The 25,444-nt window shown below is 48.9% G+C and overlaps 1 protein-coding gene across 1 annotated transcript in view; it reads left to right on the top strand.

The window, feature by feature from the left end:
* EPAS1 (endothelial PAS domain protein 1) overlaps nucleotides 1-25,444 on the top strand; it is a 56,688-nt gene that overhangs the window by 22,903 nt on the left and 8,341 nt on the right. Inside the window, 10 exon segments of the mRNA XM_036872950.1 lie at nucleotides 1,636-1,787; nucleotides 2,207-2,291; nucleotides 5,703-5,821; nucleotides 5,923-6,128; nucleotides 16,789-16,895; nucleotides 23,004-23,151; nucleotides 23,783-23,997; nucleotides 25,084-25,205; nucleotides 25,207-25,257; nucleotides 25,259-25,285. Of these exon segments, the coding sequence (XP_036728845.1) occupies nucleotides 1,636-1,787; nucleotides 2,207-2,291; nucleotides 5,703-5,821; nucleotides 5,923-6,128; nucleotides 16,789-16,895; nucleotides 23,004-23,151; nucleotides 23,783-23,997; nucleotides 25,084-25,205; nucleotides 25,207-25,257; nucleotides 25,259-25,285 (1,232 nt within the window).

Raw genomic sequence — 25,444 nt, 5'->3', positions numbered from 1 at the left:
CCTAGAACAGTCTCAATTTGAAAGACTCCTTTTTTAGTTAAGTGAATGTTAACTTTTATAGGTGACACATTATTCTCTAATCCTCTTGTTCTGTAAATTAAGGGAGGCATACTTGGCTTGATGTTTGTACTGGATGAATACAAATTTTTATAAGTAAATGTATATTTGGAGTTAAATAATGAGCTAGGAGAAGCAGGGCTGAAATAAAGTCTGTGGTCTGAGCCATAACAGCCAAGGGTCTGGGGCCTGAGAGCTTTATTTGTTGGGACAAGAGCTGAGTCTACCTTTTGCAAACAGCAGAGGTATACTTCATAGGCCAGGGCTCCTCAAAGTGGTTGGCTGGGGAGTGGATGCCTTCCCAGGTTGCCCCTGGCAACCACCTCTGCAGCCTGCCACTAGCACAGCAGCCTCCTCATGTGGCTTCACGCCTCTGGTCCTCACTCCAAACCGCCTTGCACGCCATTGCCAGATGAATCTCCCCAAAGCAGTGGTCTGAGATGCCACTGCTCCAGGCCACTGGACACACCTCATGAGGCCAGTCGATAAGTCTGGGAAATGGACCCTCCTCTTCAGGCAGGTGGACCTGTTCTCCGTCCCTGGAGGGAGCTTTCTCCGGGCTCTGCCACCTCCATGCTTTCCAGTGTCGGCCCAACCCCCTAGGCCCAGAAAGCCCTTCTTTCATTTAACAGAGTGAGAGCCCTGTTTTTCATGAGTGTCTTCAAATGCCCTTCTTTAAACATTTGTCTCTGACCACCCCAGAGCGACCCCCTCTTCCTATGAACCCTTCAGCACTTACTGTCTATATGCCTCTTGGGTGCCCAGTTCTGTCAACCTGAATTTTTTACTTAGATTTGTGTCTCTGTGTGCCACGCAGCCCCCGTCCAGGTTTTGAGCAATCTGAAGGCAGTGACAGTGTCATAGAGGGGCAGAAGGGAGAGAGAATTCATGATAGTTGGTACGTTTTAGGCATTTTACATATGTATTTAATCCTTACAACTCAGAGATGGGAATTATTATCTCTATTTAGCTGATGAGGAAACTAATATTCAAAGAGGCTGTTACTTATTCAGAGTCATAATAGCCTAATAGGAGGAATAGTCCAAAGCCTATGAATGGTTATGAGTGTGGCTTCTGGATTCAGCTGCCTGAGTCCACGAGCTACAACCTTTATAACCTTGGGCAAATGACTTAACCTCTCCAGTCCTCATCTGTAAGATGAGACAAAAAAATAGTACTTACCCCACGGGTGTCTTGAAGATTATATAGCATGCTCAGTGCAGTACCTGATATGCTGTCACTGTTCAACATCCATTAGGGAAAATTATTGTTCTGACTACTCCTGTAACTGCCTTTGCATCTGTGACCACTACTGCTGCCACTGCCACTGGTACCACACGTATGTGGCCACAACAACCGTACTGCCCGCAAAGCTCCTGTCAGGGTGTCCTCTGTGCAGTGGTGTTCATCAAATGCCTGCCGCTTGAGCCTGTGGTGGACACTTAGATGGTTGGCAGTGTGCGTTTCCAGAAAAATCCACGTAATGCCTTTGAGCCATCCCTGGCAGACATCCGTCCATGCCAGTCACATCTGCTTTAGCACATTGATGCAAGCCGTCCAACCCCTGTCTCTTTCCAGTTTGCTCTGAAAATGAGCCTGAAGCTGAGGCTGACCAGCAGATGGACAACTTGTACCTGAAAGCCTTGGAGGGCTTCATTGCCGTCGTGACCCAAGATGGCGACATGATCTTTCTGTCGGAAAACATCAGCAAGTTCATGGGACTCACACAGGTGACACCCTCCTCTGGCTCTTTCAGAAAGGGAAAACGTTTCCACTTGGGGGTAGAAATTAGTGGAAGGTTCTGATCACATCCCTCCTGACCTCTCCTTGCATGTGCCCACCCTGCTTCTCTCTGATTTCAAGCCTCAAACCTCAGGAACACACTGAGAACCCCTGGCATTGGGCTTAGCATTGCTGATGGCCACCCTGGTGGACGGCTCTGCCGACTGGATTAACAGACCCACCCTTGTGAATCACATCGTCATGAACTCTGTTACACCGGTGTGTCTGTGGACCTGTGGAGTGGAATATGAGAAGACCTGATTTAGCCTCCTCCCTCTCTCCAAATATGAAAGGGGGCCCAGCTTCCTCTTGGAGACCTCTTCTTCAGTGTTAGAAATAATGAAGCCCAACCTTGTTTTTGAAACAGGTGGAGCTAACAGGACACAGTATCTTTGACTTCACTCATCCCTGTGACCATGAGGAGATCCGTGAGAACCTGAGTCTCAAAAATGGTAACGTATTCTTCATTGCGTTTCTTTCCTTTTCACACCACCTGGGAGGGGATCTGCCTTACCTTTGTCTACAAATGTAGGATGGTTGGAACATGGCCATCATGATCCAGAAAAAACTGACATCCATAAAAAACCCAGCAGAGCCTAGGAGATGAGATCGAGGGCCCTGGAAGGACCTAGTACTCAGAAGGATCTCTTGCTGGCTCTTCCTAGGGCCTGATGTCACACTCCTAGGGCACTCCTTCAGGTTAGGACACTGTCTCCAGAAGGTTTCATCACCTGAGCATCCAGCATCTCTGCCAAATGACACCACCCAAACCAATCAGCTCATCTGTGCCAAAATGTTCATGGGAACTGTTGTGGTTGTCCCTAAGACAGTTGTGTAACAGACTGCCCCAAACATAGTGGCTTAAACAGTACTTTTATTAGCTCTCATGAGTCTGCGGGTTCTGTGGGTGGTTCTTTTGCTCCGTGTGGTGTCAGGAGGCTGGACTTGGTGGGATGACCAGAGGGCTCACCCACACCTCTGGGACCCTGTGGCCGGTAGCTGGAGGCTGGGGCTCGGCTGGGATGCCGGCACGGCTGGACCTCCCTCTCACTCCGTGAGGTATCGGAGCCTCTCCCTCTCCACGTGGGGTCTCCAGGGTAGCCAGACTTCTTACACGGCAGCTCAGGGCTCCCCCAAAGTGCAAAAGTAGAAGCTGCCAGGCTCTCTGAAGGCTTAGTCCTGGAACTGGTACAGCACCACTCTGCCCCATCCTGCTGTTAGAGTGAGTTACAGGCCAGCCCCATTCACTGTGGGAGGGAACTACAGGAGGCCCTGAATACTAGGAGATGTGGCTCATCTGGACCACCTTTAGAGACTAGCTACCCTGGGAGCCAAGGAAGGAATCTGGCCTCCTGGTGATAAGAAATGGGACAGGTAGTTTTTGATGGAGAAGAGATTTATAAGGTCTCGTGCATTGCACCCTCCCTGTGGGGCCTCCAGCAGATGCCAGTGGATTGAAGGGCCTATACAAGCAGAAAGCACTTTGCAGTGACAATCAGAGCTTGCTGCTTCATCTCTTGTAACTGGGGACAGTCAAGCAAAAGCACAGGTGGGCATATTGTCAAGTGGACTGAAGCTTTGAGAAGATGGGGACTTAATGACTTTCAAGGTCCCTCCTGAACCTGAGAGTCGATCTCTGCCCTGGGCAGATTGTGCCCGAGTCTAGACATCCCCTTTTCTATCTCTCACCTGTCACTGCCATGGAGTGTGTGCTTGTCCAACCTGAATGACAGAGGCAGTGGTATCAAGCCTGCAAGGTTTTGCTCTTATTACCGCACATGCTGCAAAAGCAGACACTTCGTTGGCCCACTTCTACCCTTGTTAAAGACCGAGCCTGCAAAGCGCAGGATTACCACCACCTCCACCCACCCCACCACGGCCTCCCTGCCCAGCGCCTCTGCTCTCCCTCCCGAAGGCCACCTGGCTCCGGGCGTACACAGGCTGGGGTGCACTCTGGGCTGTTCACTGTCTTCTCTGTGCCGCTGAGAAACTCTTGTTTGGTTCTGTGAGGAAGGGGCTGCCAGAGCTTCTGAATCCCTTTCTAAAACAGGTGCTAGAAGACCGAGAAAACCAAAAAGTCTCTTTATTTCTTCTCTACTCTGGAAACCCTTGGACCCTTGGGTTCTCAGTCTTAGTTCAACCTCTGACCCTAGTCTCAATCTGATCATGTGACCTGAACCGAGTCAGTTCATTGCTCTGTTCCTGGGAGTCTTTCTTTTCAAAGTGACAGTATTGGACCAGGCAAAGTCTAGGACCTTCCAGCTCCCAAGTGCCATGATTCAGCAGGACTCTACTCTGTTGATCCGAGTAGAACTTTAGATCTCTTGGTCTCTGTGTTGAGGACTTGGGATCCAAATCAGTGAATCAGCAAAGCCTTTGAAGGTGCTGACCTGAATGATCTGTAAGCACAGGGTTAGTGCGAGCACCCAGAGAAAGATAAGGCTGGTTGTGGAAGGCTTTGAAGGCCAGGAATTGGGCCTTGATCCTCTTCCTTGTAGACAGAGGGGAGCTGGTGGAAGTTTTGGGGCAGAGGTGGAGTAATCTGGTTGGAGCTGTGTTTAGAAAGATTAACCAAATGGCAGAATGGGGAAAACTCAAAAGTTAACAGGTCTGGAGGCCACGGCCCTAACCCATGTCACAGCCACAAATGAGTCCCTCCAGCCCACTTCTCAGCACCTGAGCTGGTGCTGGTGCTGTGTCCAGGCCCCAAGATACAGGAATGTCTCATGATGTGCACACCCCACTTGTGGGAATTAGAATTGTAGGAAGAAATGTAATTGCGTATGGGAGAGATGGTTTTATAATCATGATGGAGGAATATTCTCTCTTTAAAAAAAAAAAAATTCACCATCTGGTCTATTACTTAATGGGCTCTCGTAGGGATGTTTAAGATAAATTCAAAGGTGCCACAATTCATTCAACACACAGTGATTTGGGGCTGTGTCACCCAAATAAGTCACAGCCCCCTGGGGGTTCAGGTGCAGAAGCTGGTGGCCATGCCAGAGGGAGGGGTGTGATTATTTGAAACAAGGCTCTGGGTTGTTCTGAGATGCTGGGCAGGGGGCAGGAGTGTACCTTGGAAGGTCCAGGATGGCAGAATTTAGACATGGACAGGAGGGTCAGCTGGCACTTACTGCATTCATCACTTTTTATTTTTTTTAAACAAAAAGTGGGAGAGGTTCTGAATGGCCAGGCTATTTGGAGACTATAAGGAAGGAAGCAATCTTGTTTGTCTTGGTGATTTATTTAATTCTGGCTGAGAAAGGATATGATCTGTGTTGAGTTAATCCTCAAGGTGAACTTGCTCACCACAGGGGATTTGGACCAGCAGTCTCTCTTGAGCCTTGACCTGTGTCACTTTAGGGAGAAAGCAAATGGTGCAGGATCCTGAATGCAGCCATTACAGGTTGAAACTAGGGCACTGGAGGGGCAGGACTGAAGAAAAGACAGGGGTGTCTAAGGGACATTTCCAACCCGAGAGGCTTATCCCCTTGGAGTAACTGTGGTCTCGCCCAGACTGTCCCTTGGAATTCCGTCTACGGAACCTGGGCCCGCCCCGGGAGAGGTTTGCTGAGATCATGGCCGATGGTCACTCATCACCTGGCCGCTCTGGAGTGCGAGGTGCAGTGGGAGACAACACACTGGAACAGCCCCGACCCTTCAGCAGTGGGAGACAGGCTGGAGATGAGCGAGCCTTGGTCCACAGCCAGGGTGGCACGGAGCATTCAGGGCAGGCTGCGTGTGCTCAGAGAGCCGCTCCTTGGGGAACACACACACACACACACGTGTTGCCCTGAAAAACTGCCCCCCCTCTGAATACAAACACGAAACTTCAGCTGGCTCCCCTACCCTTCCCTATCCAGGCTCTGGTTTTGGGAAGAAAAGCAAAGACATGTCCACAGAGCGGGACTTCTTCATGAGGATGAAGTGCACAGTCACCAACAGAGGCCGCACCGTCAACCTCAAGTCGGCCACCTGGAAGGTAGGACGTCAGGCCTGGGTTGGAGTCCCGAGTGCGCCCCTCCCCCCTGCCCCGCCCCTGGCTCTCGGTTCCACGTCTGACCCTCCGCGGCTGGTCTCCAGGTCCTGCACTGCACGGGCCAGGTGAAGGTCTACAACAACTGCCCCCCTCACAGCAGTCTCTGCGGCTGCAAGGAGCCGCTGCTGTCCTGCCTCATCATCATGTGTGAGCCCATCCAGCACCCGTCCCACATGGACATCCCCCTGGACAGCAAGACCTTCCTGAGCCGCCACAGCATGGACATGAAGTTCACCTACTGTGACGACAGGTGGGCCTCGCGGGGTGTGCGCGTATGAGTGTGTGCGTGTGTGTGCGCCTGTGGTCGGGGTGTGGGTCTGCGGCATTAATGTTATATTGCTGGGTGCAGGTCACTGTTTCATCCCATCAGTGCCACCAAGGGGTTCCTCATACCATATTGGGCTGTCCCCTGTTGTCACAGCAGAGCTGATCTGGGGTGCCGCTGCTGTCGTGGTGGATCGCGGTGGTGTGTACATATTCCTCCACATATGTGTCAGGCTCCTAGGAAATCTCCAGGCCACTCTCCCTCCCCAGGAGATGAGGGTCTAGAGATCTCCATTAGCACCCCCAATTCAGAGGCCAGCTGGGAGCTTTGGTTTCTGGCCTGGAAGCTGCCCTACGGCCGCGTGGCTCCTGAGTGTTCTTTTCAGTGAATGAGCTCTTTCCTCGGCCTTTGCTCCTCCTGTGTCACCTCCATTCCAGCCACTGTCCAGTCTACTTTGGAAGGCTTTTCAAGGAAGGGAACGCAGCCAGACCCTAACCCCCAAAGCCAGGCCTAACTGGAGATCCTCTCAGGAGAGAACGTAGTGGTTAAGAGCCTTGATTCAGTGAGACAGCCTAAGTTCCAATCCAACAGGAAGTGTTCGGTGTTAGCTGTGGTCCTCACCCTAAATTGCTTCTTCATTAGAGTAGTTGAAAGAGCACCTAAGGCTGCACATGTAATCCATGTCCCTCTAGTTTCAGCTTGAGGAGAGGCTCGAAACAGGTGGGGAAGAGGCTTGGGTTGCTGTGGAAGGGGCGGGAGGGATGGTTCTGACTCCCCCCTGCCTGTCCTCTGCCCTCCCCTCTGTGCCTGGGCATCGGGAACATGGGCGGATCGGGAGGTGGAAGGAGGAAGACAGGGAAGGATAGATGCCGTGGGCAGTGGCTGCCATCAGGGAGGGAAGGACAGGCCAGGAGCAGTGGCTGGGCCGGGCAGGCCTGGCTCCAGGAGCTGCCACTGCAGCCTGCTGACGAGTGCATGACCAGAGGTAGCCTTCAGGGATCTTGCCACCTGACCCCAATTTCAGCAGTGTCCAGAGTCACCACGTTTGTCCAGAGTTATAGTTTTTGTGGCAGCTCTTTGCTGCTCCAACCTCTCCCCTCTCACCTTCTAGGGTTTCTCCAGAAACCCTGAGATCTCAGCTTCCCCTTCTCTATAATGCAGATGAGAATACTGTCTGCACCTGTTTCACAGGATCAGTGTACGATGAGATGATGGCTATGGAAGCGCTTTGAAAACCACAAACCCCGTAACTGATGGGAGGCTTTTTGTTCCTGCTGATGTCTTGCTCCCTGTTTTTGTCCTCCCCCAAAGCTAGTCTCCCCACTAAACTCAAGGGGCCAAGACCACTTCTGGAGGCATGTAGAGGCTGGGGGCCTGGGAGAAGGAGAGACCCATCAGCAGGAAACTGCCTCACCTTCCCAGCCAGCAGGAAGCCAAAGACCCCAGGAGAGAGCTCCTGCTCAGCGCCCCCCAGGCCTGCCCACCTTTCCCTCTTCTGCTGGATGTCCCATGGGTGTCTGGATTTCTTCATGGGTGCGGCCCTACTTTCCAGGCTCAGCTGAGTTTCTCTCCCCTGATTCTAGACTGACCTGGTGTTGGCTGGTGCCACTCCAGGTTTAAGAACTTTTGTAAAAGTGTCCTTGAGTCACTCCTGTCCCCAGAGTGCTGGATTCAAGGCTCTCGGAGGTAGTGCGTAGTTCCAGATGTAGAAAGAAGCGCTCTAACCTCATAGGGAGAAAATGTCACGTGTCAAGACTTGTGTCCTGAAACTTTGACACAGTCAGCGTTTATCATGGCTGTTCAGATTGTCATTTTTGTGATACAAGGATAATTAGAGAGAGAGATTATTCCAAAGGCAGGCACCTGAGAAATCCATGCTGTGTGTAAGGTTATTTCTCAGAGGTAGTCTTTGTATTCCAAGAACCATCCTGGGCAGAAGATACAGTTTTGTTTTTGTTTTAATTATTAATTAATTAATTTTTTTGGCTGTGTTGGGTCTTTGTTTCTGTGCGAGGGCTTTCTCTAGTTGTGGCAAGCGGGGGCCACTCTTCATCGCGGTGCGCGGGCCTTTCACTGTCACGGCCTCTCTTGTTGCGGAGCACAGGCTCCAGACGCACAGGCTCAGTAGTTGTGGCTCATGGACCTAGTTGCTCTGCGGCATGTGGGATCTTCCCAGACCAGGGCTCGAACCCGTGTCCCCTGCTTTGGCAGGCAGATTCTCAACCACTGTGCCACCAGGGAAGCCCGAAGATACAGTTTTGTAATGTGCACCCCTCTCCGTAATCTTCTGAGACAAGAGAAATTCTGCCGCGTAGCCCGCGTGTCTCCAGCTTCGAGGTGGGGTGGGGCGGGGCGGTGCGGTGCTCCGCATGCCTTAACCTTGGAGCGGCTGGAGCAGTGCAGGCAGTGAAAGCTGCGTGTGAAGCACAGCCCTAATGTGACCCCAGAAGCGCTGGGAAAACCCTACTGTCCTAGAAAATCACTCCTCATCCCTAGATAACAGAAAAGAAGGATTTTTTTTTTTTAAACTTAAGACTTTGATCCTTGTTAATGTGAAGGGAAAAAAATCCTCTGGAAAGGGTAATTTGAAGTTATCCCTCATTCATTATCTTGTTTTGAATGAATTTCAGGTCGTTTCTTGAAAGCATCTAACCTTTGGGTAAAAGGAAGAGGGGACAATAACATGAGCAATTGGGTGCCTAAGAGTGGAGAAGACCCTCTTCCCAGAAAGGGGAGGGGCCCTGCACTGACTTCTTAGTTTGGTTCAGGGCTGGTAGGCAGAGTCGATCCTGGCTTGACGGAACCTGTGATTTAGGGCTTTGTGACTCAGAGTGTGGAGGGTGATATTGCTTTATAAGGTTTGCTAGACACATTGCACTTTTAGCAGAATCTTGCCTTTCAAGAAACCTAATTACATGGCCCAAACTCTGAATTCAGAGGTGCTGGAAAGATGGATGCAGAGGCATCTAAAGACACAGAATGCTGTGCCACACAGAAGTTGTGTTTAACGGATTAGCAGATTAGTTAACAAGGGCACAGACATGGCTTAGACAGTTTATAAAGTGACTGTTTTAAGTCCTTAATACCTATGTGTTATTTCTCAATTGCCTTGATGAAGACTAGGATTTTTTGGTTTTGGTAGCTTGTCTTGTTTACACTTTTTGTATTGGGATGGGGAAGGATATACACATATTCATACTCTCTCTCTCTCACACACACACACACACACACACACACACACACCTCTTCCAAGATCAATGCTTCAAAAACCCACACTTACATATCATAGCAGGGTGGGGTGGGGGGCATTCCATTTTAATCAGGGAATTCACTAGATTTAATGACATCTGGCACACATGAGGGGCTGCGATTTCCCATAAAGGGGATTATTTTCCCAATGGGAAAGTTAGGAAGAATCTGATGAAAATGTAAGGCAAGTAGAACCCACAAAATCACTTTTGAGGCTGTTTGGTACTTTTTCTTAGATGTATTGAGACCATAGACATAAACAAACAAAAAAAGAGAAGGATCATGGAGAAAAAGGGGAGAACAGAGAGGAAAGGAGGGGGGAGCGACAAATAAAATAGAAAAGAGTACTCTAATCTTGTGTTTAAGTCTCAGGTTTCCAAAATCAACTGAACCTGAAACAACTTATTCTGAAACATCTGAAGTTGAATAAAGGAATGCAGATGATTCAAAATGCATTCATCCTGCTCCTCTTAACAGAGGGTCAGAGGACCATGTCAAGTCCTGTATTAATGATCTGAAACAGCAAATGTTGTTAGAAGTGAATTCTATAACAATTTATATGTCAGTCACACTTATGTGTATATACAGTCAATTGCTCTAGATAGGGGGAGTAAAGTTGAGTAGCAGGTTTAAAGAAGAATATCCTGATTATCAGTGTAATGGATGATCTCGTCTCCATTACGATTCAGATAGAGGTGTTATACCCTGTCTCCTAAAATGAGCAGCCAATTAATGAACTGTTATTTATTGAGCATCTGCTATATATTTAACCCCGTGCCAGAGACTAATTATATCAAAGAAGAAAAGAGATGCTTCCTGATCGCCAAGAGTTTGGAGTTTGAGACATGAGCAACTTAATGAACCATTCCCCCAAAAGGAAGACAAAAATTGTTCTCAAGTAGTTTAACTTTAAAACGGGGGTGGTTCTGGGACTTCCCTGGTGGTGCAGTGGTTAAGAATCGGCCTACCAATGCAGGGGACACGGGTTCGATCCCCGGTCCGGGAAGATCCCACATGCCGCAGAGCAACCAAGCCCGTGCGCCGCAACTACTGAGCCTGCGCTCTAGAGCCTGCGAGCCACAACTACTGAGTCCGTGCGCTGCAACTACTGAAGCCCGTGCGCTCTAGGGCCCGTGTTCTGCAACTACTGAGCCCGCGTGCTGCAACTACTGAAGCCCATGTGCCTAGAGCCCATGCTTCACAACAAGAGAAGCCACCGCAATGAGAAGCCCACGCACCACAACAAAGAGTAGCCCCCGCTCATCGCAACTAGAGAAAGCCCGCACGCAGCAACGAAGACCCAATGCAGCCAAAAAATAAATTAAAATTAAAATTAGGGCCTCCCTGGTGGTGCAGTGGTTGAGAATCTGCCTGCCAATGCAGGGGACACGGGTTCGAGCCCTGGTCTGGGAGGATCCCACATGCCGCGTAGCAGCTGGGCCCGTGAGCCACAATTACTGAGCTTGCGCATCTGGAGCCTGTGCTCCGCAATAAGAGAGGCTGCGATAATGAGAGGCCCGCGCACCGCGATGAAGAGTGGCCCCCACTTGCCGCAACTAGAGAAAGCCCTCGCACAGAAATGAAGACCCAACACAGCCATAAATAAATAAATAAATAAATAAATAAAATTTAAAAAAAAAAAAAAATTAAAATTAAAAAAAAATAAAATGCGGTGGTTCTTAAATTCACGTGGAGGCGCCATCTAGTGGAGAAAGAGAATAACTGTGAAAGAAGCCAAGCCATCAAGGAGAGTGGGGCAAATCTATAATGCATATAATCCCACTGTGATTTTGTGTGTTTTATGAGTCTTCCTGTATGTTAGAAATAAATTATAAAAGCAAATTATGTGGATGAGAGAAGTATCACTGGGGGAAAAGTTATCATAATAGTAAAATTTTCAAATTAACAAGGAGGGTCCTGTAATTTTTACAGATAAAGAATTTGAGGGCAACCCTGTTTTGTCATTGGGTTAAGGCAGCGTAGGATGTAATAATATCAGGAGTTACAGTTTGATAAGTTAAGATGCCTGCATTTCAAATTCTGTGGATCAAATCTGCGGTGAATTCTTTTTATACGAAGAAGTTGGTAGTAGTGACGATGATACAAGTGAGGAGATAGTTGAGGATTGTAAAGAGGCTGTCAATAACATTATAGAGTCATGAGTTATAAAACACACACATCAAAACACCTGAAAAGCAACAGTATTAAAGTCGGAGAAGAAAATAGACTGACTTCGGGCAAATTAATAGTAAAAGATTATATACTTTCATTGTGTACTGAGATACATTTAACAAATTATTTTACTTTTTTTTAGAGGATAAGTGGCATCTTTAATTCAAAGTGATCTTTCAGACTGATATATTACATGTCATTTTTAGTTTCATATTTAGTGTATTCTAAATATTTTTGCAGACATACACAGTAGTCTTTCTTTACCTATCTTATGTAAGACGGTATAGTGTGTTTCTTTAAATCCCTGAGTTAGAAGAAACTTTAAATGCTCTCCTTGTGCATCTGTGTCTCCTCCAAACGACAATGTTCTGAAATCAGCCCTAAGAAAGTTTGAACAGATTTATGAGAAGTGCTTGTATATCATCCTGTCTAATCTGCTTGAAATACTCCTTGGAAGAGGCAGCTCTACAAATCCTCTTCGGAATTTATTTCAAAGTGTAATAGATCTCACAATTCAAAAATTATTCCTCTGCATGATCTGCTTCTCTCCTGCTACAATTCAAGGCAAATTTCCCCTTCCTGCTTGTGGGTTTCAAGGTAATGAAAGGCAGCTGTAGCATTTGGTGGCACTCAGGGTCAGTCCAGGATTGAGCCAGGGCTACCCTCCTATGTATACTATGAATAAATTCACCCCAACTGTAACACATAACACTGATAGGATGGAAATTCATTATCCATTAACTATGGAGCTGGTTGTATAGATATTCACTTAACCGTGTACTACTGGAGGAAAACACAAGGCAAAAGTATTGTTGTTTAAAGCCAAGAAAATCTGGATAGAAATATATTAAAACAAACGTCATTGAAATCTGTGGTAGTGAATAGTTTGGATATTATTGGGGAAATGCAGTTTCAAAGCTAAAAGCACATACAGAAACCAAAATGAGGTGAGTCAAGTGTTGCCTAGGAGAGGGCATTGCCAGAAGGCAGGAAGGAAAGAAAGCAGACCTTAATAGAAGGATGGTTTTATTAGCAAATGCATTCTTTGGAAAACAAATAGGTGGTTATGAAGTACTTAAAACTTTTATCCTCTCAAATAGTTTAAATGCTCTCTAACCGTCCACGATTAGTTTACTGAGTGAATCCTGTACTCCTAGGGAACAGGGGTAAAAACTGCAGCCAGACCTTGTTTGACTCCAGGCTTGGCGTGTGAAATAGGGAGCTTGCTGCCTCGTCCCTCGTGGGCGGGCGCGTGGTGGAGCCGCCTCAGGCCTGCGCTGCATTCCTTCTGCCTAGGAGGCCACACGGCACTGACACTGCAGCCCAGCCGGAGAGTCCATTTCTTCCTAGCGCTCATCCACAGGTAGTCCATGTTGAAAAGGGCCTCGCAACATTTTTAAGGGTAAAGAGCAATGGACGAGCAGTAACTGTCATATTACATTGTGAGGCAGACCTGACTCTGAAATCCAGGGCCCAGCTGTCTGACCCACATATTTCCTTGGGGCGACACTAACTTCAGATTTTAACCACCTTTTTTTCCTCTCCATTCTCTAGTTTCTTTTTTTCTTTCTTCCTTCTGCCTCTGCCTCCTGGGGCTGCCTGTCAATGTCTACATTTCTCTCCTCACCTCATCCTTGATCTGGTTCTTTTCCTACTTTATTATTAAACAGGGACCTCTGTGCTTCTTATTTCTGAAGTCTGCTGAATTAAGTCCTTTTATATTTTCTTCCGCTCTACAAAGAGAACAGCACTACTGAGTTGACTTTTGAAATTTATGGGTGACCCCAAACTGATTTTTTTTTTTCTCCAGAGAGTCAGGGCCCCTTAATTAGAAAGAAAGAAAGAAAGAAAGAAAAAAAAATAGTTCCCCTGCCCCTGGTGAAGAGAGCAGATGAAATGGTGTTATCACAGCCCAGCTCCGGAGGCTTCCCTGGGACAGCGGGAAATGAGCAGGGAGGGCCCTTGTGTGCCGTGGAGGCCAACCCTATAAACAAACCGGGTTCGTTAGCCTCCCCGCTGGCGTCGGCATGCCTGCAGATCGAGGGCAACGACCATTAGCTTTGAGTTGGGGTTTCCTGGTTTTGTGAAGTCTGACCAGTCGAATGTTCTTCAATTGTGTTTGGGGTATGTGTATTTCCCAGTTTTTATAGTCGTCTGTTTAAAGGCATGAAGAAGGAGACGTTAAATATTTATTTTAGTTGACAAGATAAATGAAGGCTGCTACTGGGAAGAGAGCTGGCAATTCTGAAATCGAGGTTTGTTTGTCCACTTCCAAAACATGCCCATTGTGTGCCTCTGAATGGATGGTACATTAATTAGATTAAGAAATATTTTATTTGAGGCTGATTATAATAAACATTTACTTTGAGCATTTGAAAAGATTCTAATCTTGAAAGAAAGTGTAATCTCTTCACGGAGTAGAGTCAGATCTTTCCCAGAACAGCCTCATTTTTGAGGGTCTCTAGGAAACTCTAGACCTAGTTCAGGAACAGAAGTAGTTTATCTGGGCTTCCCTGGTGGCGCAGTGGTTGAGAATCTGCCTGCTAATGCAGGGGTCACGGGTTCGAGCCGTGGTCCGGGAAGATCCCACATGCCGCGGAGCAACTAAGCCCGTGAGCCACAATTACTGAGCCTGCGCGTCTGGAGCCTGTGCTCCGCAACAAGAGAGGCCGCGATAATGAGAGGCCCGCGCACCGCGATGAAGAGTGGCCCTCACTTGCCACAACTAGAGAAAGCCCTCACACAGAAACGAAGACCCAACACAGCCATAAAAATAAATAAATAAATAAATAAAAGAAAGGTTACAAAAAAAAAAAAAGAAGTAGTTTATCTGGCACATTGGTGAGCCTGTAAATGGCCAGCCCGTTGCCAGCACAGCCCACCGGTGCAATTCTGATTCCCAGGCTAAGGCTGAAAGGCATGGGACCCATCAGAAAAGCTACGTGGGTGTAGGAAAGGAAGGGCCAGCACTGTGCGGCCGTCTCCTTGTTCTCCCTGAATCTCCACCTTGGCTAAGGTGCCATGAATGCCAGCCCTGGAGGTAGGCCGCCGAGGAACATGTCTGTTGCTGATGAGTTCAGAGACCTCTCTGCTCCGGGCCAAGTGAGGGGACAGATCCTCCTGGTCTGAGACCAACTGGCTGGTGCAGGTGAGCTGCTGGAATCTCACTGGAGAAATCTCCGCTGGGCTAAATCAACTGAGATTTAAGCTTCTCAGCTCTGTTGTGTTGCCCGTTGTTTGACAAAGGCTTTAACCCCCAAGTCTCACCTAGGCAGAGAATTTGCCTCTTCTCTGCCCACTTCAACACCAGACACACCTTACGGAATGGAGAAAGGATGGATTGAACATCATGAGGGCTGCGCTGAAGGCTGTGTGTGTGCACCATCACGCACTGAGACAGGTGACCATGCTCTAGGAAGAAAAGTGGACCATTAGTGCCCAGGTTCCTTAGCAGTGCTGGGCTAGACAGGGCTCTGATTGTACCTTAGGCCCCCAAAGACTATCAGTCCATTGGTCGGCTACTCTAGCATTTACTGAGCACCCGTTGTAGTGGAGGCCAAAGGATAATGTGGTCCCTGAGCTCAGGGGTTGGCAGCCTAGGATGTGGAGAGAAGCAACACATAACTCCTTGTGACATTGTGTTTGCCTGTTAGGACTCGATGAGAAGGGGAACCTGGAGAAAGCTCCAGGGACAAGGCGAGACCCTCGAGCTGGCCCTGTCATTGTCAGGGCTCGGAGGAGAGAAGGCCTCAAGGCTCTGCGGCAAGCATGGGTTTGCCAGGGGTGGGAACTGCGAGGAGAGGGTCTACCGGGGAGGGGGGACCCGCCATGCTGCCGATCAGCTGCAAATCAGACTGCTTGGAAGATGGAGACAAGACTCTGGGGCTTAGAAGTTAGGTGGAGTTATTTACTCTGGATGTGGTTGGTCCTAGGTAAGCTGGAGATGCTTACGTAGAGGGGTGACAGAATGGAAATAATATTTTAGGATGATTTTGTCTGACCTGTTCAAACCCGTATGGAGCGGAGAGAGGAGTAGAGACAGGAGACCAAGGAGCCACGGCTTCTGCTTTCCTCTCCACACTGTTCCTCTCCAGCGTGGACAGGTGACAGGGCTGTGCCCCCGGAGTCATGTATTCCAAATAGAGCTTGTAATGATGAGGATATAGCATCACTTCTTGCTCATGATAGCTAAGTAAACAAGACAGTGAGCCCGTTAGAAAAATGTGAGAGACAAAGATGATGAGAAATAATGTTTAGGTATGACGTGGGAAAGCAGTTAATCTGGTGGTTCTTGGGCAGGGCTTTGTTTATTTTAATGATTCCAGCACAGAGCAGAGGGTCCTCAGAGAGTTAAGTGATTCTTCATGGTTCTCCACGTTTGCTTTTTCTCTGCCCACTTCCCATCTAAGGCAGACACCTTACATGGGGGCTGCCTATTTATCAGAGTGTAACAAAGAGGCACATTTCTAGGACTATGATTTTGTATCCGTTCCTCTCGGCACCTCCTGCCCTCCCTCCTTTCCTTGAGATAGGAAGAACAAGTAGGAGAACCCATGAAGGCAAACCTGATGTCTAGGAGGTATCTGAGGTCACCAGGCAGGACCCGAGGGGAGAAGGTTTAAGCACAGACAGGGCTCTACCTGCCTGGGTCCCTCCTCAATCCGTGGTTAACACACACGCAAAGGCCGCCTCCATGCTTTTCCCAACTTGGGACCACATAATTTTCACTTTTCATTTATATCGCCCTCTACTAGAATAAGCTGGAATAGTCAGGATGTTCCCGTTTTCGTTCTTGCTCTGTCCCCGGACACTTGTGTAGACATCAAGCAAATTGTCTACCCTCTCTGCATCTCTGCTCCCTTGTCTGCAAAAACTGTGGGTGGGGGGCAATGAGAGCCCCTTCCAGTGGTCACTGGAGCAAGGCACATGTGTCTATTTGGGGGTGGGAGGTAGGGAGCCCCTGAACAGGTGCTTTTCCTTCCTCCCCAGACACAATCCAGGAAGGGCAGGAAGAGTGGAGGTTCGGTAGACCCATAGTTGCAGGTTGACCACCGTGTTTGTTGTTGTTGTTTTTTTTCGCTTGGATGAATGGTACGACCGGGATGTTTGGAGTGTGTTTCACTGAATGTGTGCATTTGAATTACCTTCTACATACAGGTCCTTGAGCCCCTTCTCATATTCATATGGTCTTTCTCTTCCCCCTTGCTTTTTAAAAAATATTTAGAATCACAGAACTGGTTGGTTACCACCCTGAAGAGCTGCTTGGCCGCTCAGCCTACGAGTTCTACCATGCACTGGACTCAGAGAACATGACCAAAAGTCACCAGAACTGTAAGTTCCAGGAGTGCCCCATATGTCTGTGGAATCTGGCCTTGAGTGGGGTGTGACTGGTGAGAAAGGAGAAGATCCAGTCGCTTCCTTCACAGAGCCATCATCTTGTGTGGCAGACAAGACTCCTGCCCTCAGGATGGTTAGAGAACCAAGGCTGCCACCATCCTGTATGACATGCTCATGCAAATTAGGAAAAGGGCACTTTTGGTAGGGGACACACAAACACACCAAGCCATACAGCCTGGAGAGTGGAAGGTGGGCTGAATCTCAGTCCCTACTTACCACCTCACTGAGCACACTTATGCAGTTAACAGTCTGCTTAACCTTATGGAACAGCCCCGTAGAGTGTAATACAAGACAGCATGTAATCAACTTGGGTTATGCTCTATAAAAACATGTACATCCATTCGAAGAAGAGGGCTGGGAGAGTTCAGGAAAAAAGACAGGGCACTTGAGTTGGACCTTGAAGGATGGGGGAGCATTGGTCTAAACAGAGGTAGAGGTTGCACGATACCAACCTAATAGACATGTTGAGGTGGGCCCTGGTTTTCCAAGAGCTTGCTTGCTGAATCAAGAGAACTCAGTTGGGGAAGGCTGTCCAGGCAACCCAGTAATGGCGTGTGGAAATTGTGCCTTGCAGCTTGAAAGAAAACCTGAATTATGAAAGGATTCTAGAACAGGGCTGTCCAATAGAACTTTCTACAATGGAAATGTTCTTCATCTGTGTAGTCCATAGGTGACCTATGCTGTATATTAAATATGTCTAGTGCAACTGAGGAACTGAATTTTTAAAACTTAGGTTTTTTTTTTTTTTATAAATTTATTTTATTTATTTATTTTTGACTGTTTTGGGTCTTTGTTGCTGTGCGCAGGCTTTCTCTAGTTGCAGTGAGCAGGGGCTACTCTTCGTTGTGGTGCGCGGGCTTCTCATTGCAGTGGTTTCTTTTGTTGCAGAGCGCGGGCTCTAGATGCGTGGGCTTCAGTAGTTGTGGCACGTGGGCTCAGTAGTTGTGGCTCACGGGCTCTAGAGCGCAGAGCTCAGTAGTTGTGGCGCACGGGCTTAGTTGCTCCACGGCATGTGGGATCTTCCCGGACCAGGGCTCGAACCCATGTCCCTTACACTGGCAGGCAGATTCTTAACCACTGCACCACCAGGGAAGCCCTAAAATTTAGTTTTAATTAAATTGAAGTAGCCACACTTGGCTAGTGGCTACCATATTGGACAGGGCAGTTCTAGTGCATTTCAGTTGACTATGTTCCCAATTAAGGCTTCCCATTTGCAGGTGATCGAAGACAATTTTCTTGAATCCGTACAGCCCATCAACATGCAAGGACTATAGGTCTATAACCCTATACCTGGCCTACTGGGGGAAACAGAAATTGATAGGATTGATCCCTGCCCTAAGGGATCTCATTTCTGCGGGAGAAGGAGGGCTGTGGGCTCCGTGGGAGCATGGTGGTTCATACCTTCTGCCTCAGTATCTAGCATAGTGTTTGGTACAGTACAGGCACTAAATGAATGATACACCCAAGGGCAAAAAAAAACATATTTGGGGAAGAATGCTTCAAAATAAGTGCCCCCAGTGCAGATCGGGGTGCTGAGAGGATTACAGAAGGATTTAAAATTGGTAAGTCTGAGAAGATACCTAGTGGCCCTTTTGGTCCTTTGGACTCCAAGGATTAGCTGTGGCCTTGGAGTGGCAATGAAGAAAATGGAAGTGCATTATTTGTCCGTTGTTCCTAAATCCATCCATCTATCCCAAGGTTAGGACAGCTGAAGTTCAGATCAGCAGGCCATAAGCTGTATAGAAGCACAGTTAATATTCTCTTAAGGAATGAGATCTCTTTCTAATTGGTTTCTTTGCTTCGTCCTCATGGCTTTCGGGTTGACCCAACAGTGCAACAGGGCCCCTAATGATATCTCAAAGAAGTTTCTCATTGTGTTCTCCGGCAAAAAAAACAAACAATCCAGATTCCCCATTCAGGGACCCAGGGATGCGGGAGGGAGGGTGGAGGTACTTTGTGCGCCCATGGATGTGGCCCAGCTCTAGCCTGCCCCAGCTTTGGAACTGTGGGATGTGGCTTCCAGCCTCCACTCTGGGATTCCCCATGCTTTTCTGGTCCATGGCGGTTTCAGCTCCCAAAGTCATCCTGGTACTGGGACTCAGGGACCTGGCTCTGGCCCAGCTTACCCACTGATTCCCAGTGCCTGGCTTTCTGGGGCTTTCCCTCCTTTAGATGTAAAACTGGGGAAAAGCCTAGCCTTCCCTCTCAGCCAAGGGTGAGTCAAAGTAGAGGACAATAGCAAAAGTTTCTGGAAATTCTTGCAGGACAGTATTGTACTTTACCCTTCTGGGGTGGGAAAGTAGAGGAAACTACTGTCAAAGAGAACAAAAATGATGGCTTCTCACTAGGCCTATGAAAGGATTTTTTTTTCCTTCTCTTAGAAAATCTTTGATCCTTAAAAAAGAGCTGGGGGTAAAAAATTGTCATATTAGTTTTTCTGCTGAATCCAGGGGAAATATGGCACAGATTTATTGAATCTGTGGTTTTAAGCATTAGGCACACTTAAAGGTAATTCACAACACCAAATGGAAATCACAGGTTCCCTTCTTCCCCTGATGGAGCCAAGTAAAGCAGCTCTGAGCTCAGAGGCCTCTACTCAGCCAGCCTGAATCCAGCAAAGGGAGATCTGCATGGGGTGGAAATTGGGTTAACGCCAGCTAACAGAAGCATCTATTTCTGTTTCTCTTTCCCTCTCCTTTTCTGTCTTTCTCAACTCATCTCTCTCTCTCTCTCTCTCTCTCTCTTTGTCCCTCTGACCCTGTCTTTCTTGTTGGGTTTATGCAGATAAAGTTGCACCACAGACCCACACTCATACTGTGGAATAATTGGAGGCCCAGGCTTGAGGCTCGTCCAGGTTTTACACACCAGCGTTCCGAATTTATGCACGTATGTGTGTCTTAGCCTGTGAAAGTTTACCGTTGAAATTACTGGGGAAGCTCAGACCTCAAACCAAATTTAAATAATTGAAAGCCATCATTTCCAAATGGATTAGTAATTTATACATTGTTACCCTCAGAGGTAAGGGTTTGGGGGAAGGGGGGTTGGTTCTCTTTGTTGTGTGAGGACATTATGTGCTCTTAGGAAAACAAGATTAAAGGCCATAAAAAAGCCTATTCTACCAAGTAGCAGGCCCCTCACCAAGGCTGGCATTAATGAGCAGATGATTAGAAAGCTGGCGTAATTATATTCCTACTGACAGAGCAGCGGCCCTCGCCTGCAATCGCTAGAAAGGCAGTTAAAAACCTTTGCTCACTGCACTGTTTAATCAAAAAGAATAAAAGATCCCTGAATCTTGTCTGCATTAAGAATAAGTTATAAGTTATGAATAAGTTAACTCCAGGCACTTGAAATTGGTGCAAGAATCATGTCTCTCGGGCACGGGAGCCTCAGTGGGGTAGATAAAGGGAGATGAGGGAGGACAGAGTTATTTCTTTGGCCAAAGGGCCATGATGGTTTAGGACAGCAGCAACCACCAATTCAGTCTTCCTATTGAAGTGTCGCCCGGGGGCATGTAGTAGGAGGGCACTGTACTGCGGGCCACAGGCTGTCGAGTAACCCAGACTGTTGTCCTGTGTGATGTAAGCAGGTCACAGTCCCTCTGGCCTTAGTTCCCTCATGTTAAAAAAGATGGTACTGTCTTCCCTACAGCACAGGATTTTATTAAAAAAGACTAGACAATGACGATTGACCACTTTGGAAAATAACTTGGCCTGTATCTTATAAAGGAAACATGTACTTACCCTATGACCCAGCCATTGCACCCCTAGCTGCACTCCGCACTGTATGTCCATACAAAGATTTGTACACAAATGTTTATAGCACCTTTATTCATTATAACCAAAAATGAAAACAATACAAACATCCATTGACAGGTGAATGGATAAATTAGTTATGGTATCTCCATGCAGTGGAATATTACTTAGCAATGAAAAGCAAACCAGGAATACCTACAACAACATGAGGGCTCTGGGAAACATGCTGGTGAAAAGAAGGCAGACACGAAGAGCTCTTGTATGATCCCACTTACATGTAAATGGAGAGAAGATCATTCTATGTATAGCGACAGAAAACAGAATCAGTGCTGCCTGGGACCAGGGGTGGCAATGGGGATTGACTGTCAAGAGGTATAGATATTTGGGAGGTTGGATGATGGAAAGTTCTATACCTTTGATTGTGGTGACTGTTTACAAGGGTCTATACAGTCGGCAAAACTCATTGATCTGTGCTTAAAATGGGTGCATTTTTAGTGAAGGTAAATTAAACCTCACCAAAGTTGATTTTTTTTAAATGCAAACAAAACCAAAAAAACTTAGGACCCTTTAATTTGGACTATAAGCCTGTCTCTGTTTCCACTGGAGGGGGCCTTTCAGCAAATCACTCTAAGCCTCAGTTTCTCAGATGGAAAACAGGATAATGGCTACCTCGTGGTGTCACTGTACAGTGAACGAGGTGATGCTGACACTAATCCCGTGGGATGCTTTATGTGCCAGGCACCGTTCCAGTTCCTTTGCAGAAATGAATTTATCTTACGAGATGGTTTTGAACCCTGCAAAGCACGATACACATGTAAGTTATGTGTAGCACAGTTACAGTGCTTCCTGTAGCTTGGAGGGGATTGTTATTTCTGAACAGGGGGAAATGTGCCAAGAAAAACATAAATGTGAAGGATTACAAGCATGGTTTAGTACGAACCCGAGCTACATTCCTCAACCACACAGTGTGGTGAATGGGGAGTGATTCCCGAGCCTACACGGAAAAGTGGGGAGCTTCGCGACGTTTACAGAGAGTCTGCATGTTCTCCCACAGGGCCCCTTGTGACATTATCTACAGACGTGTCCTGTAGACGTGACAGGGCCTGGGCACTGTACACGTTAGTAACTTTGGAGCAGAGGGGCTTTTCCTATACAGCATTTGTCAGTGACATTCAGCCACATTTTTGTACCTGATAAACCAGGCAGGCAGATTTGGTCCTCAGTACAAACAGCTATGGGACACTGCGTACTAATAATTATTATCATTACTGTTATTATCATCAATACCCCATTTTGCAGATGAGGAAAAACCGAAACCAAGATTTCCTAATCCTGCCAGCATGCTTCTTTCTCCTGTGATTTGGGGGTTTCTGAGACTGGGATTCAGAAGAATGAATTCCCAAGAAAGAAAGTAAATGGGCAGTTCAGAAAGCTATCAGAAATCCTAACATTAGTCACTTTCATTTAAAGGGACTTGATTCTTTTTTATGGGGAGCAGATAGAGCATTCTGGACTGGGGAAGAGGACAATCTGGGATGCAGGGCCCTTTCCCCGATGTTTTTATAGAGTAAAACAAATGTTAAATGAAACATTTGAGAACATTCGGGAAGAGGAAAAGAAGTCATTACGCAGGCAGCCTAGCTGGGCAGCTGGCAGGACTTACCAGGGCTTTGACGAGGCTTGTGTGAGAGGGCTGGCTGGCGGGGGCTTGCTGCTGCCTTTGGCTGTGGGTCACAAACTTGCTGTGGCCCGAAAGGCGGCAGGTCTGACGGAATGACCTGGAACAATCGAGGATTCTGGGGGTTTACTTAAAAACTCTGCTTTATTCACAAGCAGAGTACTGATGGTGGGTCTGCTACCAGTGGCTGCCGAGGACAGCGTTCTCCACGCTGCTTGGAAGTACCCTGCCGCCTGTAGTGTGAGGGCAGAGGAGGCTCGCCGTTCCCTGGCGTGCCCGTTTGGATCCAGAGGGCACCCCCATGGAGAGGCTTCCTCTCATTGACCTTGGGGGGGAAGGAAGGGCAGGTGCTGCTCCTGGTTTCTGCTCCCAGCTGAGCCAGGGGTGAGCCAACTTGTCAAGGGCTTGGCGATGGCCAGTCCCTCACAGCCAGCCTAGGGAAGTCAGTTAACCTCTCTGGTTACTTTCCTCACGTTTAGCATGAAGAGTTGGGCGAGATGCTCTAAGCTCCCGTCCAGCTCATTCTCCCCCATCTTTCCCCTGCACGCTGCCCTCCCCATGGGGTCTCCCTCCCCCGCCTCCTGACCTCAGGCTCCATTTCTCCTCCCCTAGTGTGCACCAAGGGTCAGGTGGTGAGTGGCCAGTACCGGATGCTTGCGAAGCATGGGGGCTACGTGTGGCTGGAGACGCAGGGGACGGTCATCTACAACCCTCGCAACCTGCAGCCCCAGTGCATCATGTGTGTGAACTACGTCCTGAGGTGAGTGTGTGAGGGCCAGGGGGCCACAGGCTGGGGTGCAGGGTGCTCCTGAGACTGAGGACACAGCCTTTCAGAACCCGGCACCACATGGGCGAGCTCTTTGCAGTGGGCGTCCTGGGAACAGTGGACCACTGGGATTTCCCCTTACAGGCTTTTTCTGCCCCTTCCCCCTTTGTCTGTCATCTGTCATGCCTCTGACCCACGTGGGGAGGCAGCTAGAACACAGCCGTCACTTAAGTGCTTTCTGAATGGAACCAAGGGAAGAGAACCACGGTTACTTTTTGGGAGAAGATGTAACACCTTTGCTCGGTAGCACCTGGGAAGAAAGCTAGAGAAAGTCATTGCTGGGGTGAAACAAAAGCAAAAGCCTTCAAGTCTCATGCATACCACGCAGCCCACGTACGATATTAACACGCATCCAAGACAGATACATACTCAGCAGGTGCTCCCCGCGTCGCTAGCTCCACGACTCCAAACTTCCATTGCACGGTTCTTTATGGAATGCCAACACACCGTCCATACCCATGTTTTTTGTCTGAGAGGCTAGCTATCAGGACTGCCATGTGTCTGGAGAGTAAAAGGGTTTTGCTGGAAAATGTGGACGGTCTGAAGCTCGCTCTTGTCCCACCAGTGAGATTGAGAAGAACGACGTGGTGTTCTCCATGGACCAGACGGAGTCCCCGTTCAAGCCGCACCTGATGACCATGAACAGCATCTTTGACAACAGTGGCAAGGTGGCTGTGTCTGAGAAGAGCAACTTCCTGTTCACCAAGCTGAAGGAGGAGCCCGAGGAGCTGGCCCAACTCGCACCCACGGCAGGAGATGCCATCATTTCTCTGGATTTCGGTGGGTGCTTCTTAGCTGAGCCGGGGCCTGTTGAACCCTCTTGGGGTGGGGGGAGGCCTCCCTGGCCACAGCTTTTCCTTAAGCAGAGCTGCCATGTGCCTTCCCCGAGTCTTGCTGATCATCCGCTGGTGGCCAGACCCCATGCTGGGCACGTGCACTCACCGCAGCATAAGACCGTTCTATTTCTGACCTCGTAAAGCGCTGAGCGGGGGTCGGGGGGGGGGTGTTCTGGTCGATCCTCCACCGTGGGGAGGGGGAGCCTGAGACGAGAGAGTGGGGCAGCAAGGGATCTGCTCCGAGGCCACGGGCATCTTTCCACAGGGTGGGCAGATCGCCACCTGCGCCTTGAAGGACAGATTGCTTGTTTAGGCAGAGGCCTGCTAGGTTGAAATCATGTTGGGAGAAATCCTTCCAGAAACGTGGATGGAGAAAAGATTCAGGCCCAGGAGTAAGCCCTCGAATGCACTCTTTAAACATTTGCCTGTCCCACAGGGATGCGAGTCCTGGTGGCCCCAGCAGAGTTTTCAGCTCTTGCCCCGTGCTCTGAACGCGGGAAGCCCCTTTTTCCCCATGTTGCAACCCACGGTCACCCCCCAGCCTTGCTGTGGCCGCTCAAGGAACAGCTCCACCTCCCTGTGCTTGCTCTGGACTGGCTCAGCCCCGTTAGATGTGTTCGTGAGAGGCCACAGGGGAACAGTGATCCCAGAGAATCACAGAGAGCAGCCCTGGGACAAGGAATCACGCAGCTTCCCAGTTCTGTGGCAGTCATGAGGCAAACTGCCCAGTTTTCCTAACCTCCTCCTCTACGTTCTGGATTGCCCTTCAGGGAAGAGTGGCTCCTCATACATTTAGCCTCTGAAAATTAAAGGCTCCAGGAGGGTGTTCCCATTGAAGGGAGTCTGTACATTGAACCCCAGCCCCAGTTGAAGGCCCCTTGTCCCAGCGAAGCCTCAGCACCACGAGGGGCCTAGCCCAGGCACGCCGCAGGCCCTTTTCGGATCACTTGTGCGTCCTTGTTGCTTCCTCTGCCCTGGGGTGAGCCCAGCAGTTGCGGGTGCTAACCAAGCCAGGCCCTTGTCTCCACAGGGAGCCAGAACTTTGAGGAGTCCTCAGCCTATGGCAAGGCCATCCTGCCCCCAGGCCAGCAGTGGGCCGGAGAGCCGAGGAGCCACGGCGCCCACACTGAGGCCGGGAGCCTGCCCGCCTTCCACCGTGCCCCAGGCAGCCGCCCCGGGGAGCACCACCCCCAGTGCCGGCCAGCAGCAGCAGAAGCAGCAGCTGCTCCACGGTGAGCGCCCCCTGGGGTGAGGCCATGGAGAGGGGGGCTCCTCCTCTGGCTGCTGCCGGATGGCCGAGTGGACAGGCCAGACCCAAGTCCTGCCCTCCTCCTACTCAGGTTATACTGGAGCCCCCTAGGGGGGCTGTGATACTTACTTGCCCCGCATTA

This window comes from Balaenoptera musculus, chromosome 13 (assembly GCF_009873245.2).
Source record: "Balaenoptera musculus isolate JJ_BM4_2016_0621 chromosome 13, mBalMus1.pri.v3, whole genome shotgun sequence".
Taxonomy (NCBI): Eukaryota; Metazoa; Chordata; class Mammalia; order Artiodactyla; family Balaenopteridae; genus Balaenoptera; species Balaenoptera musculus.
Note: the sequence above shows the minus strand (reverse complement) of the source record. Positions and strands in the feature narration are given on the sequence as shown.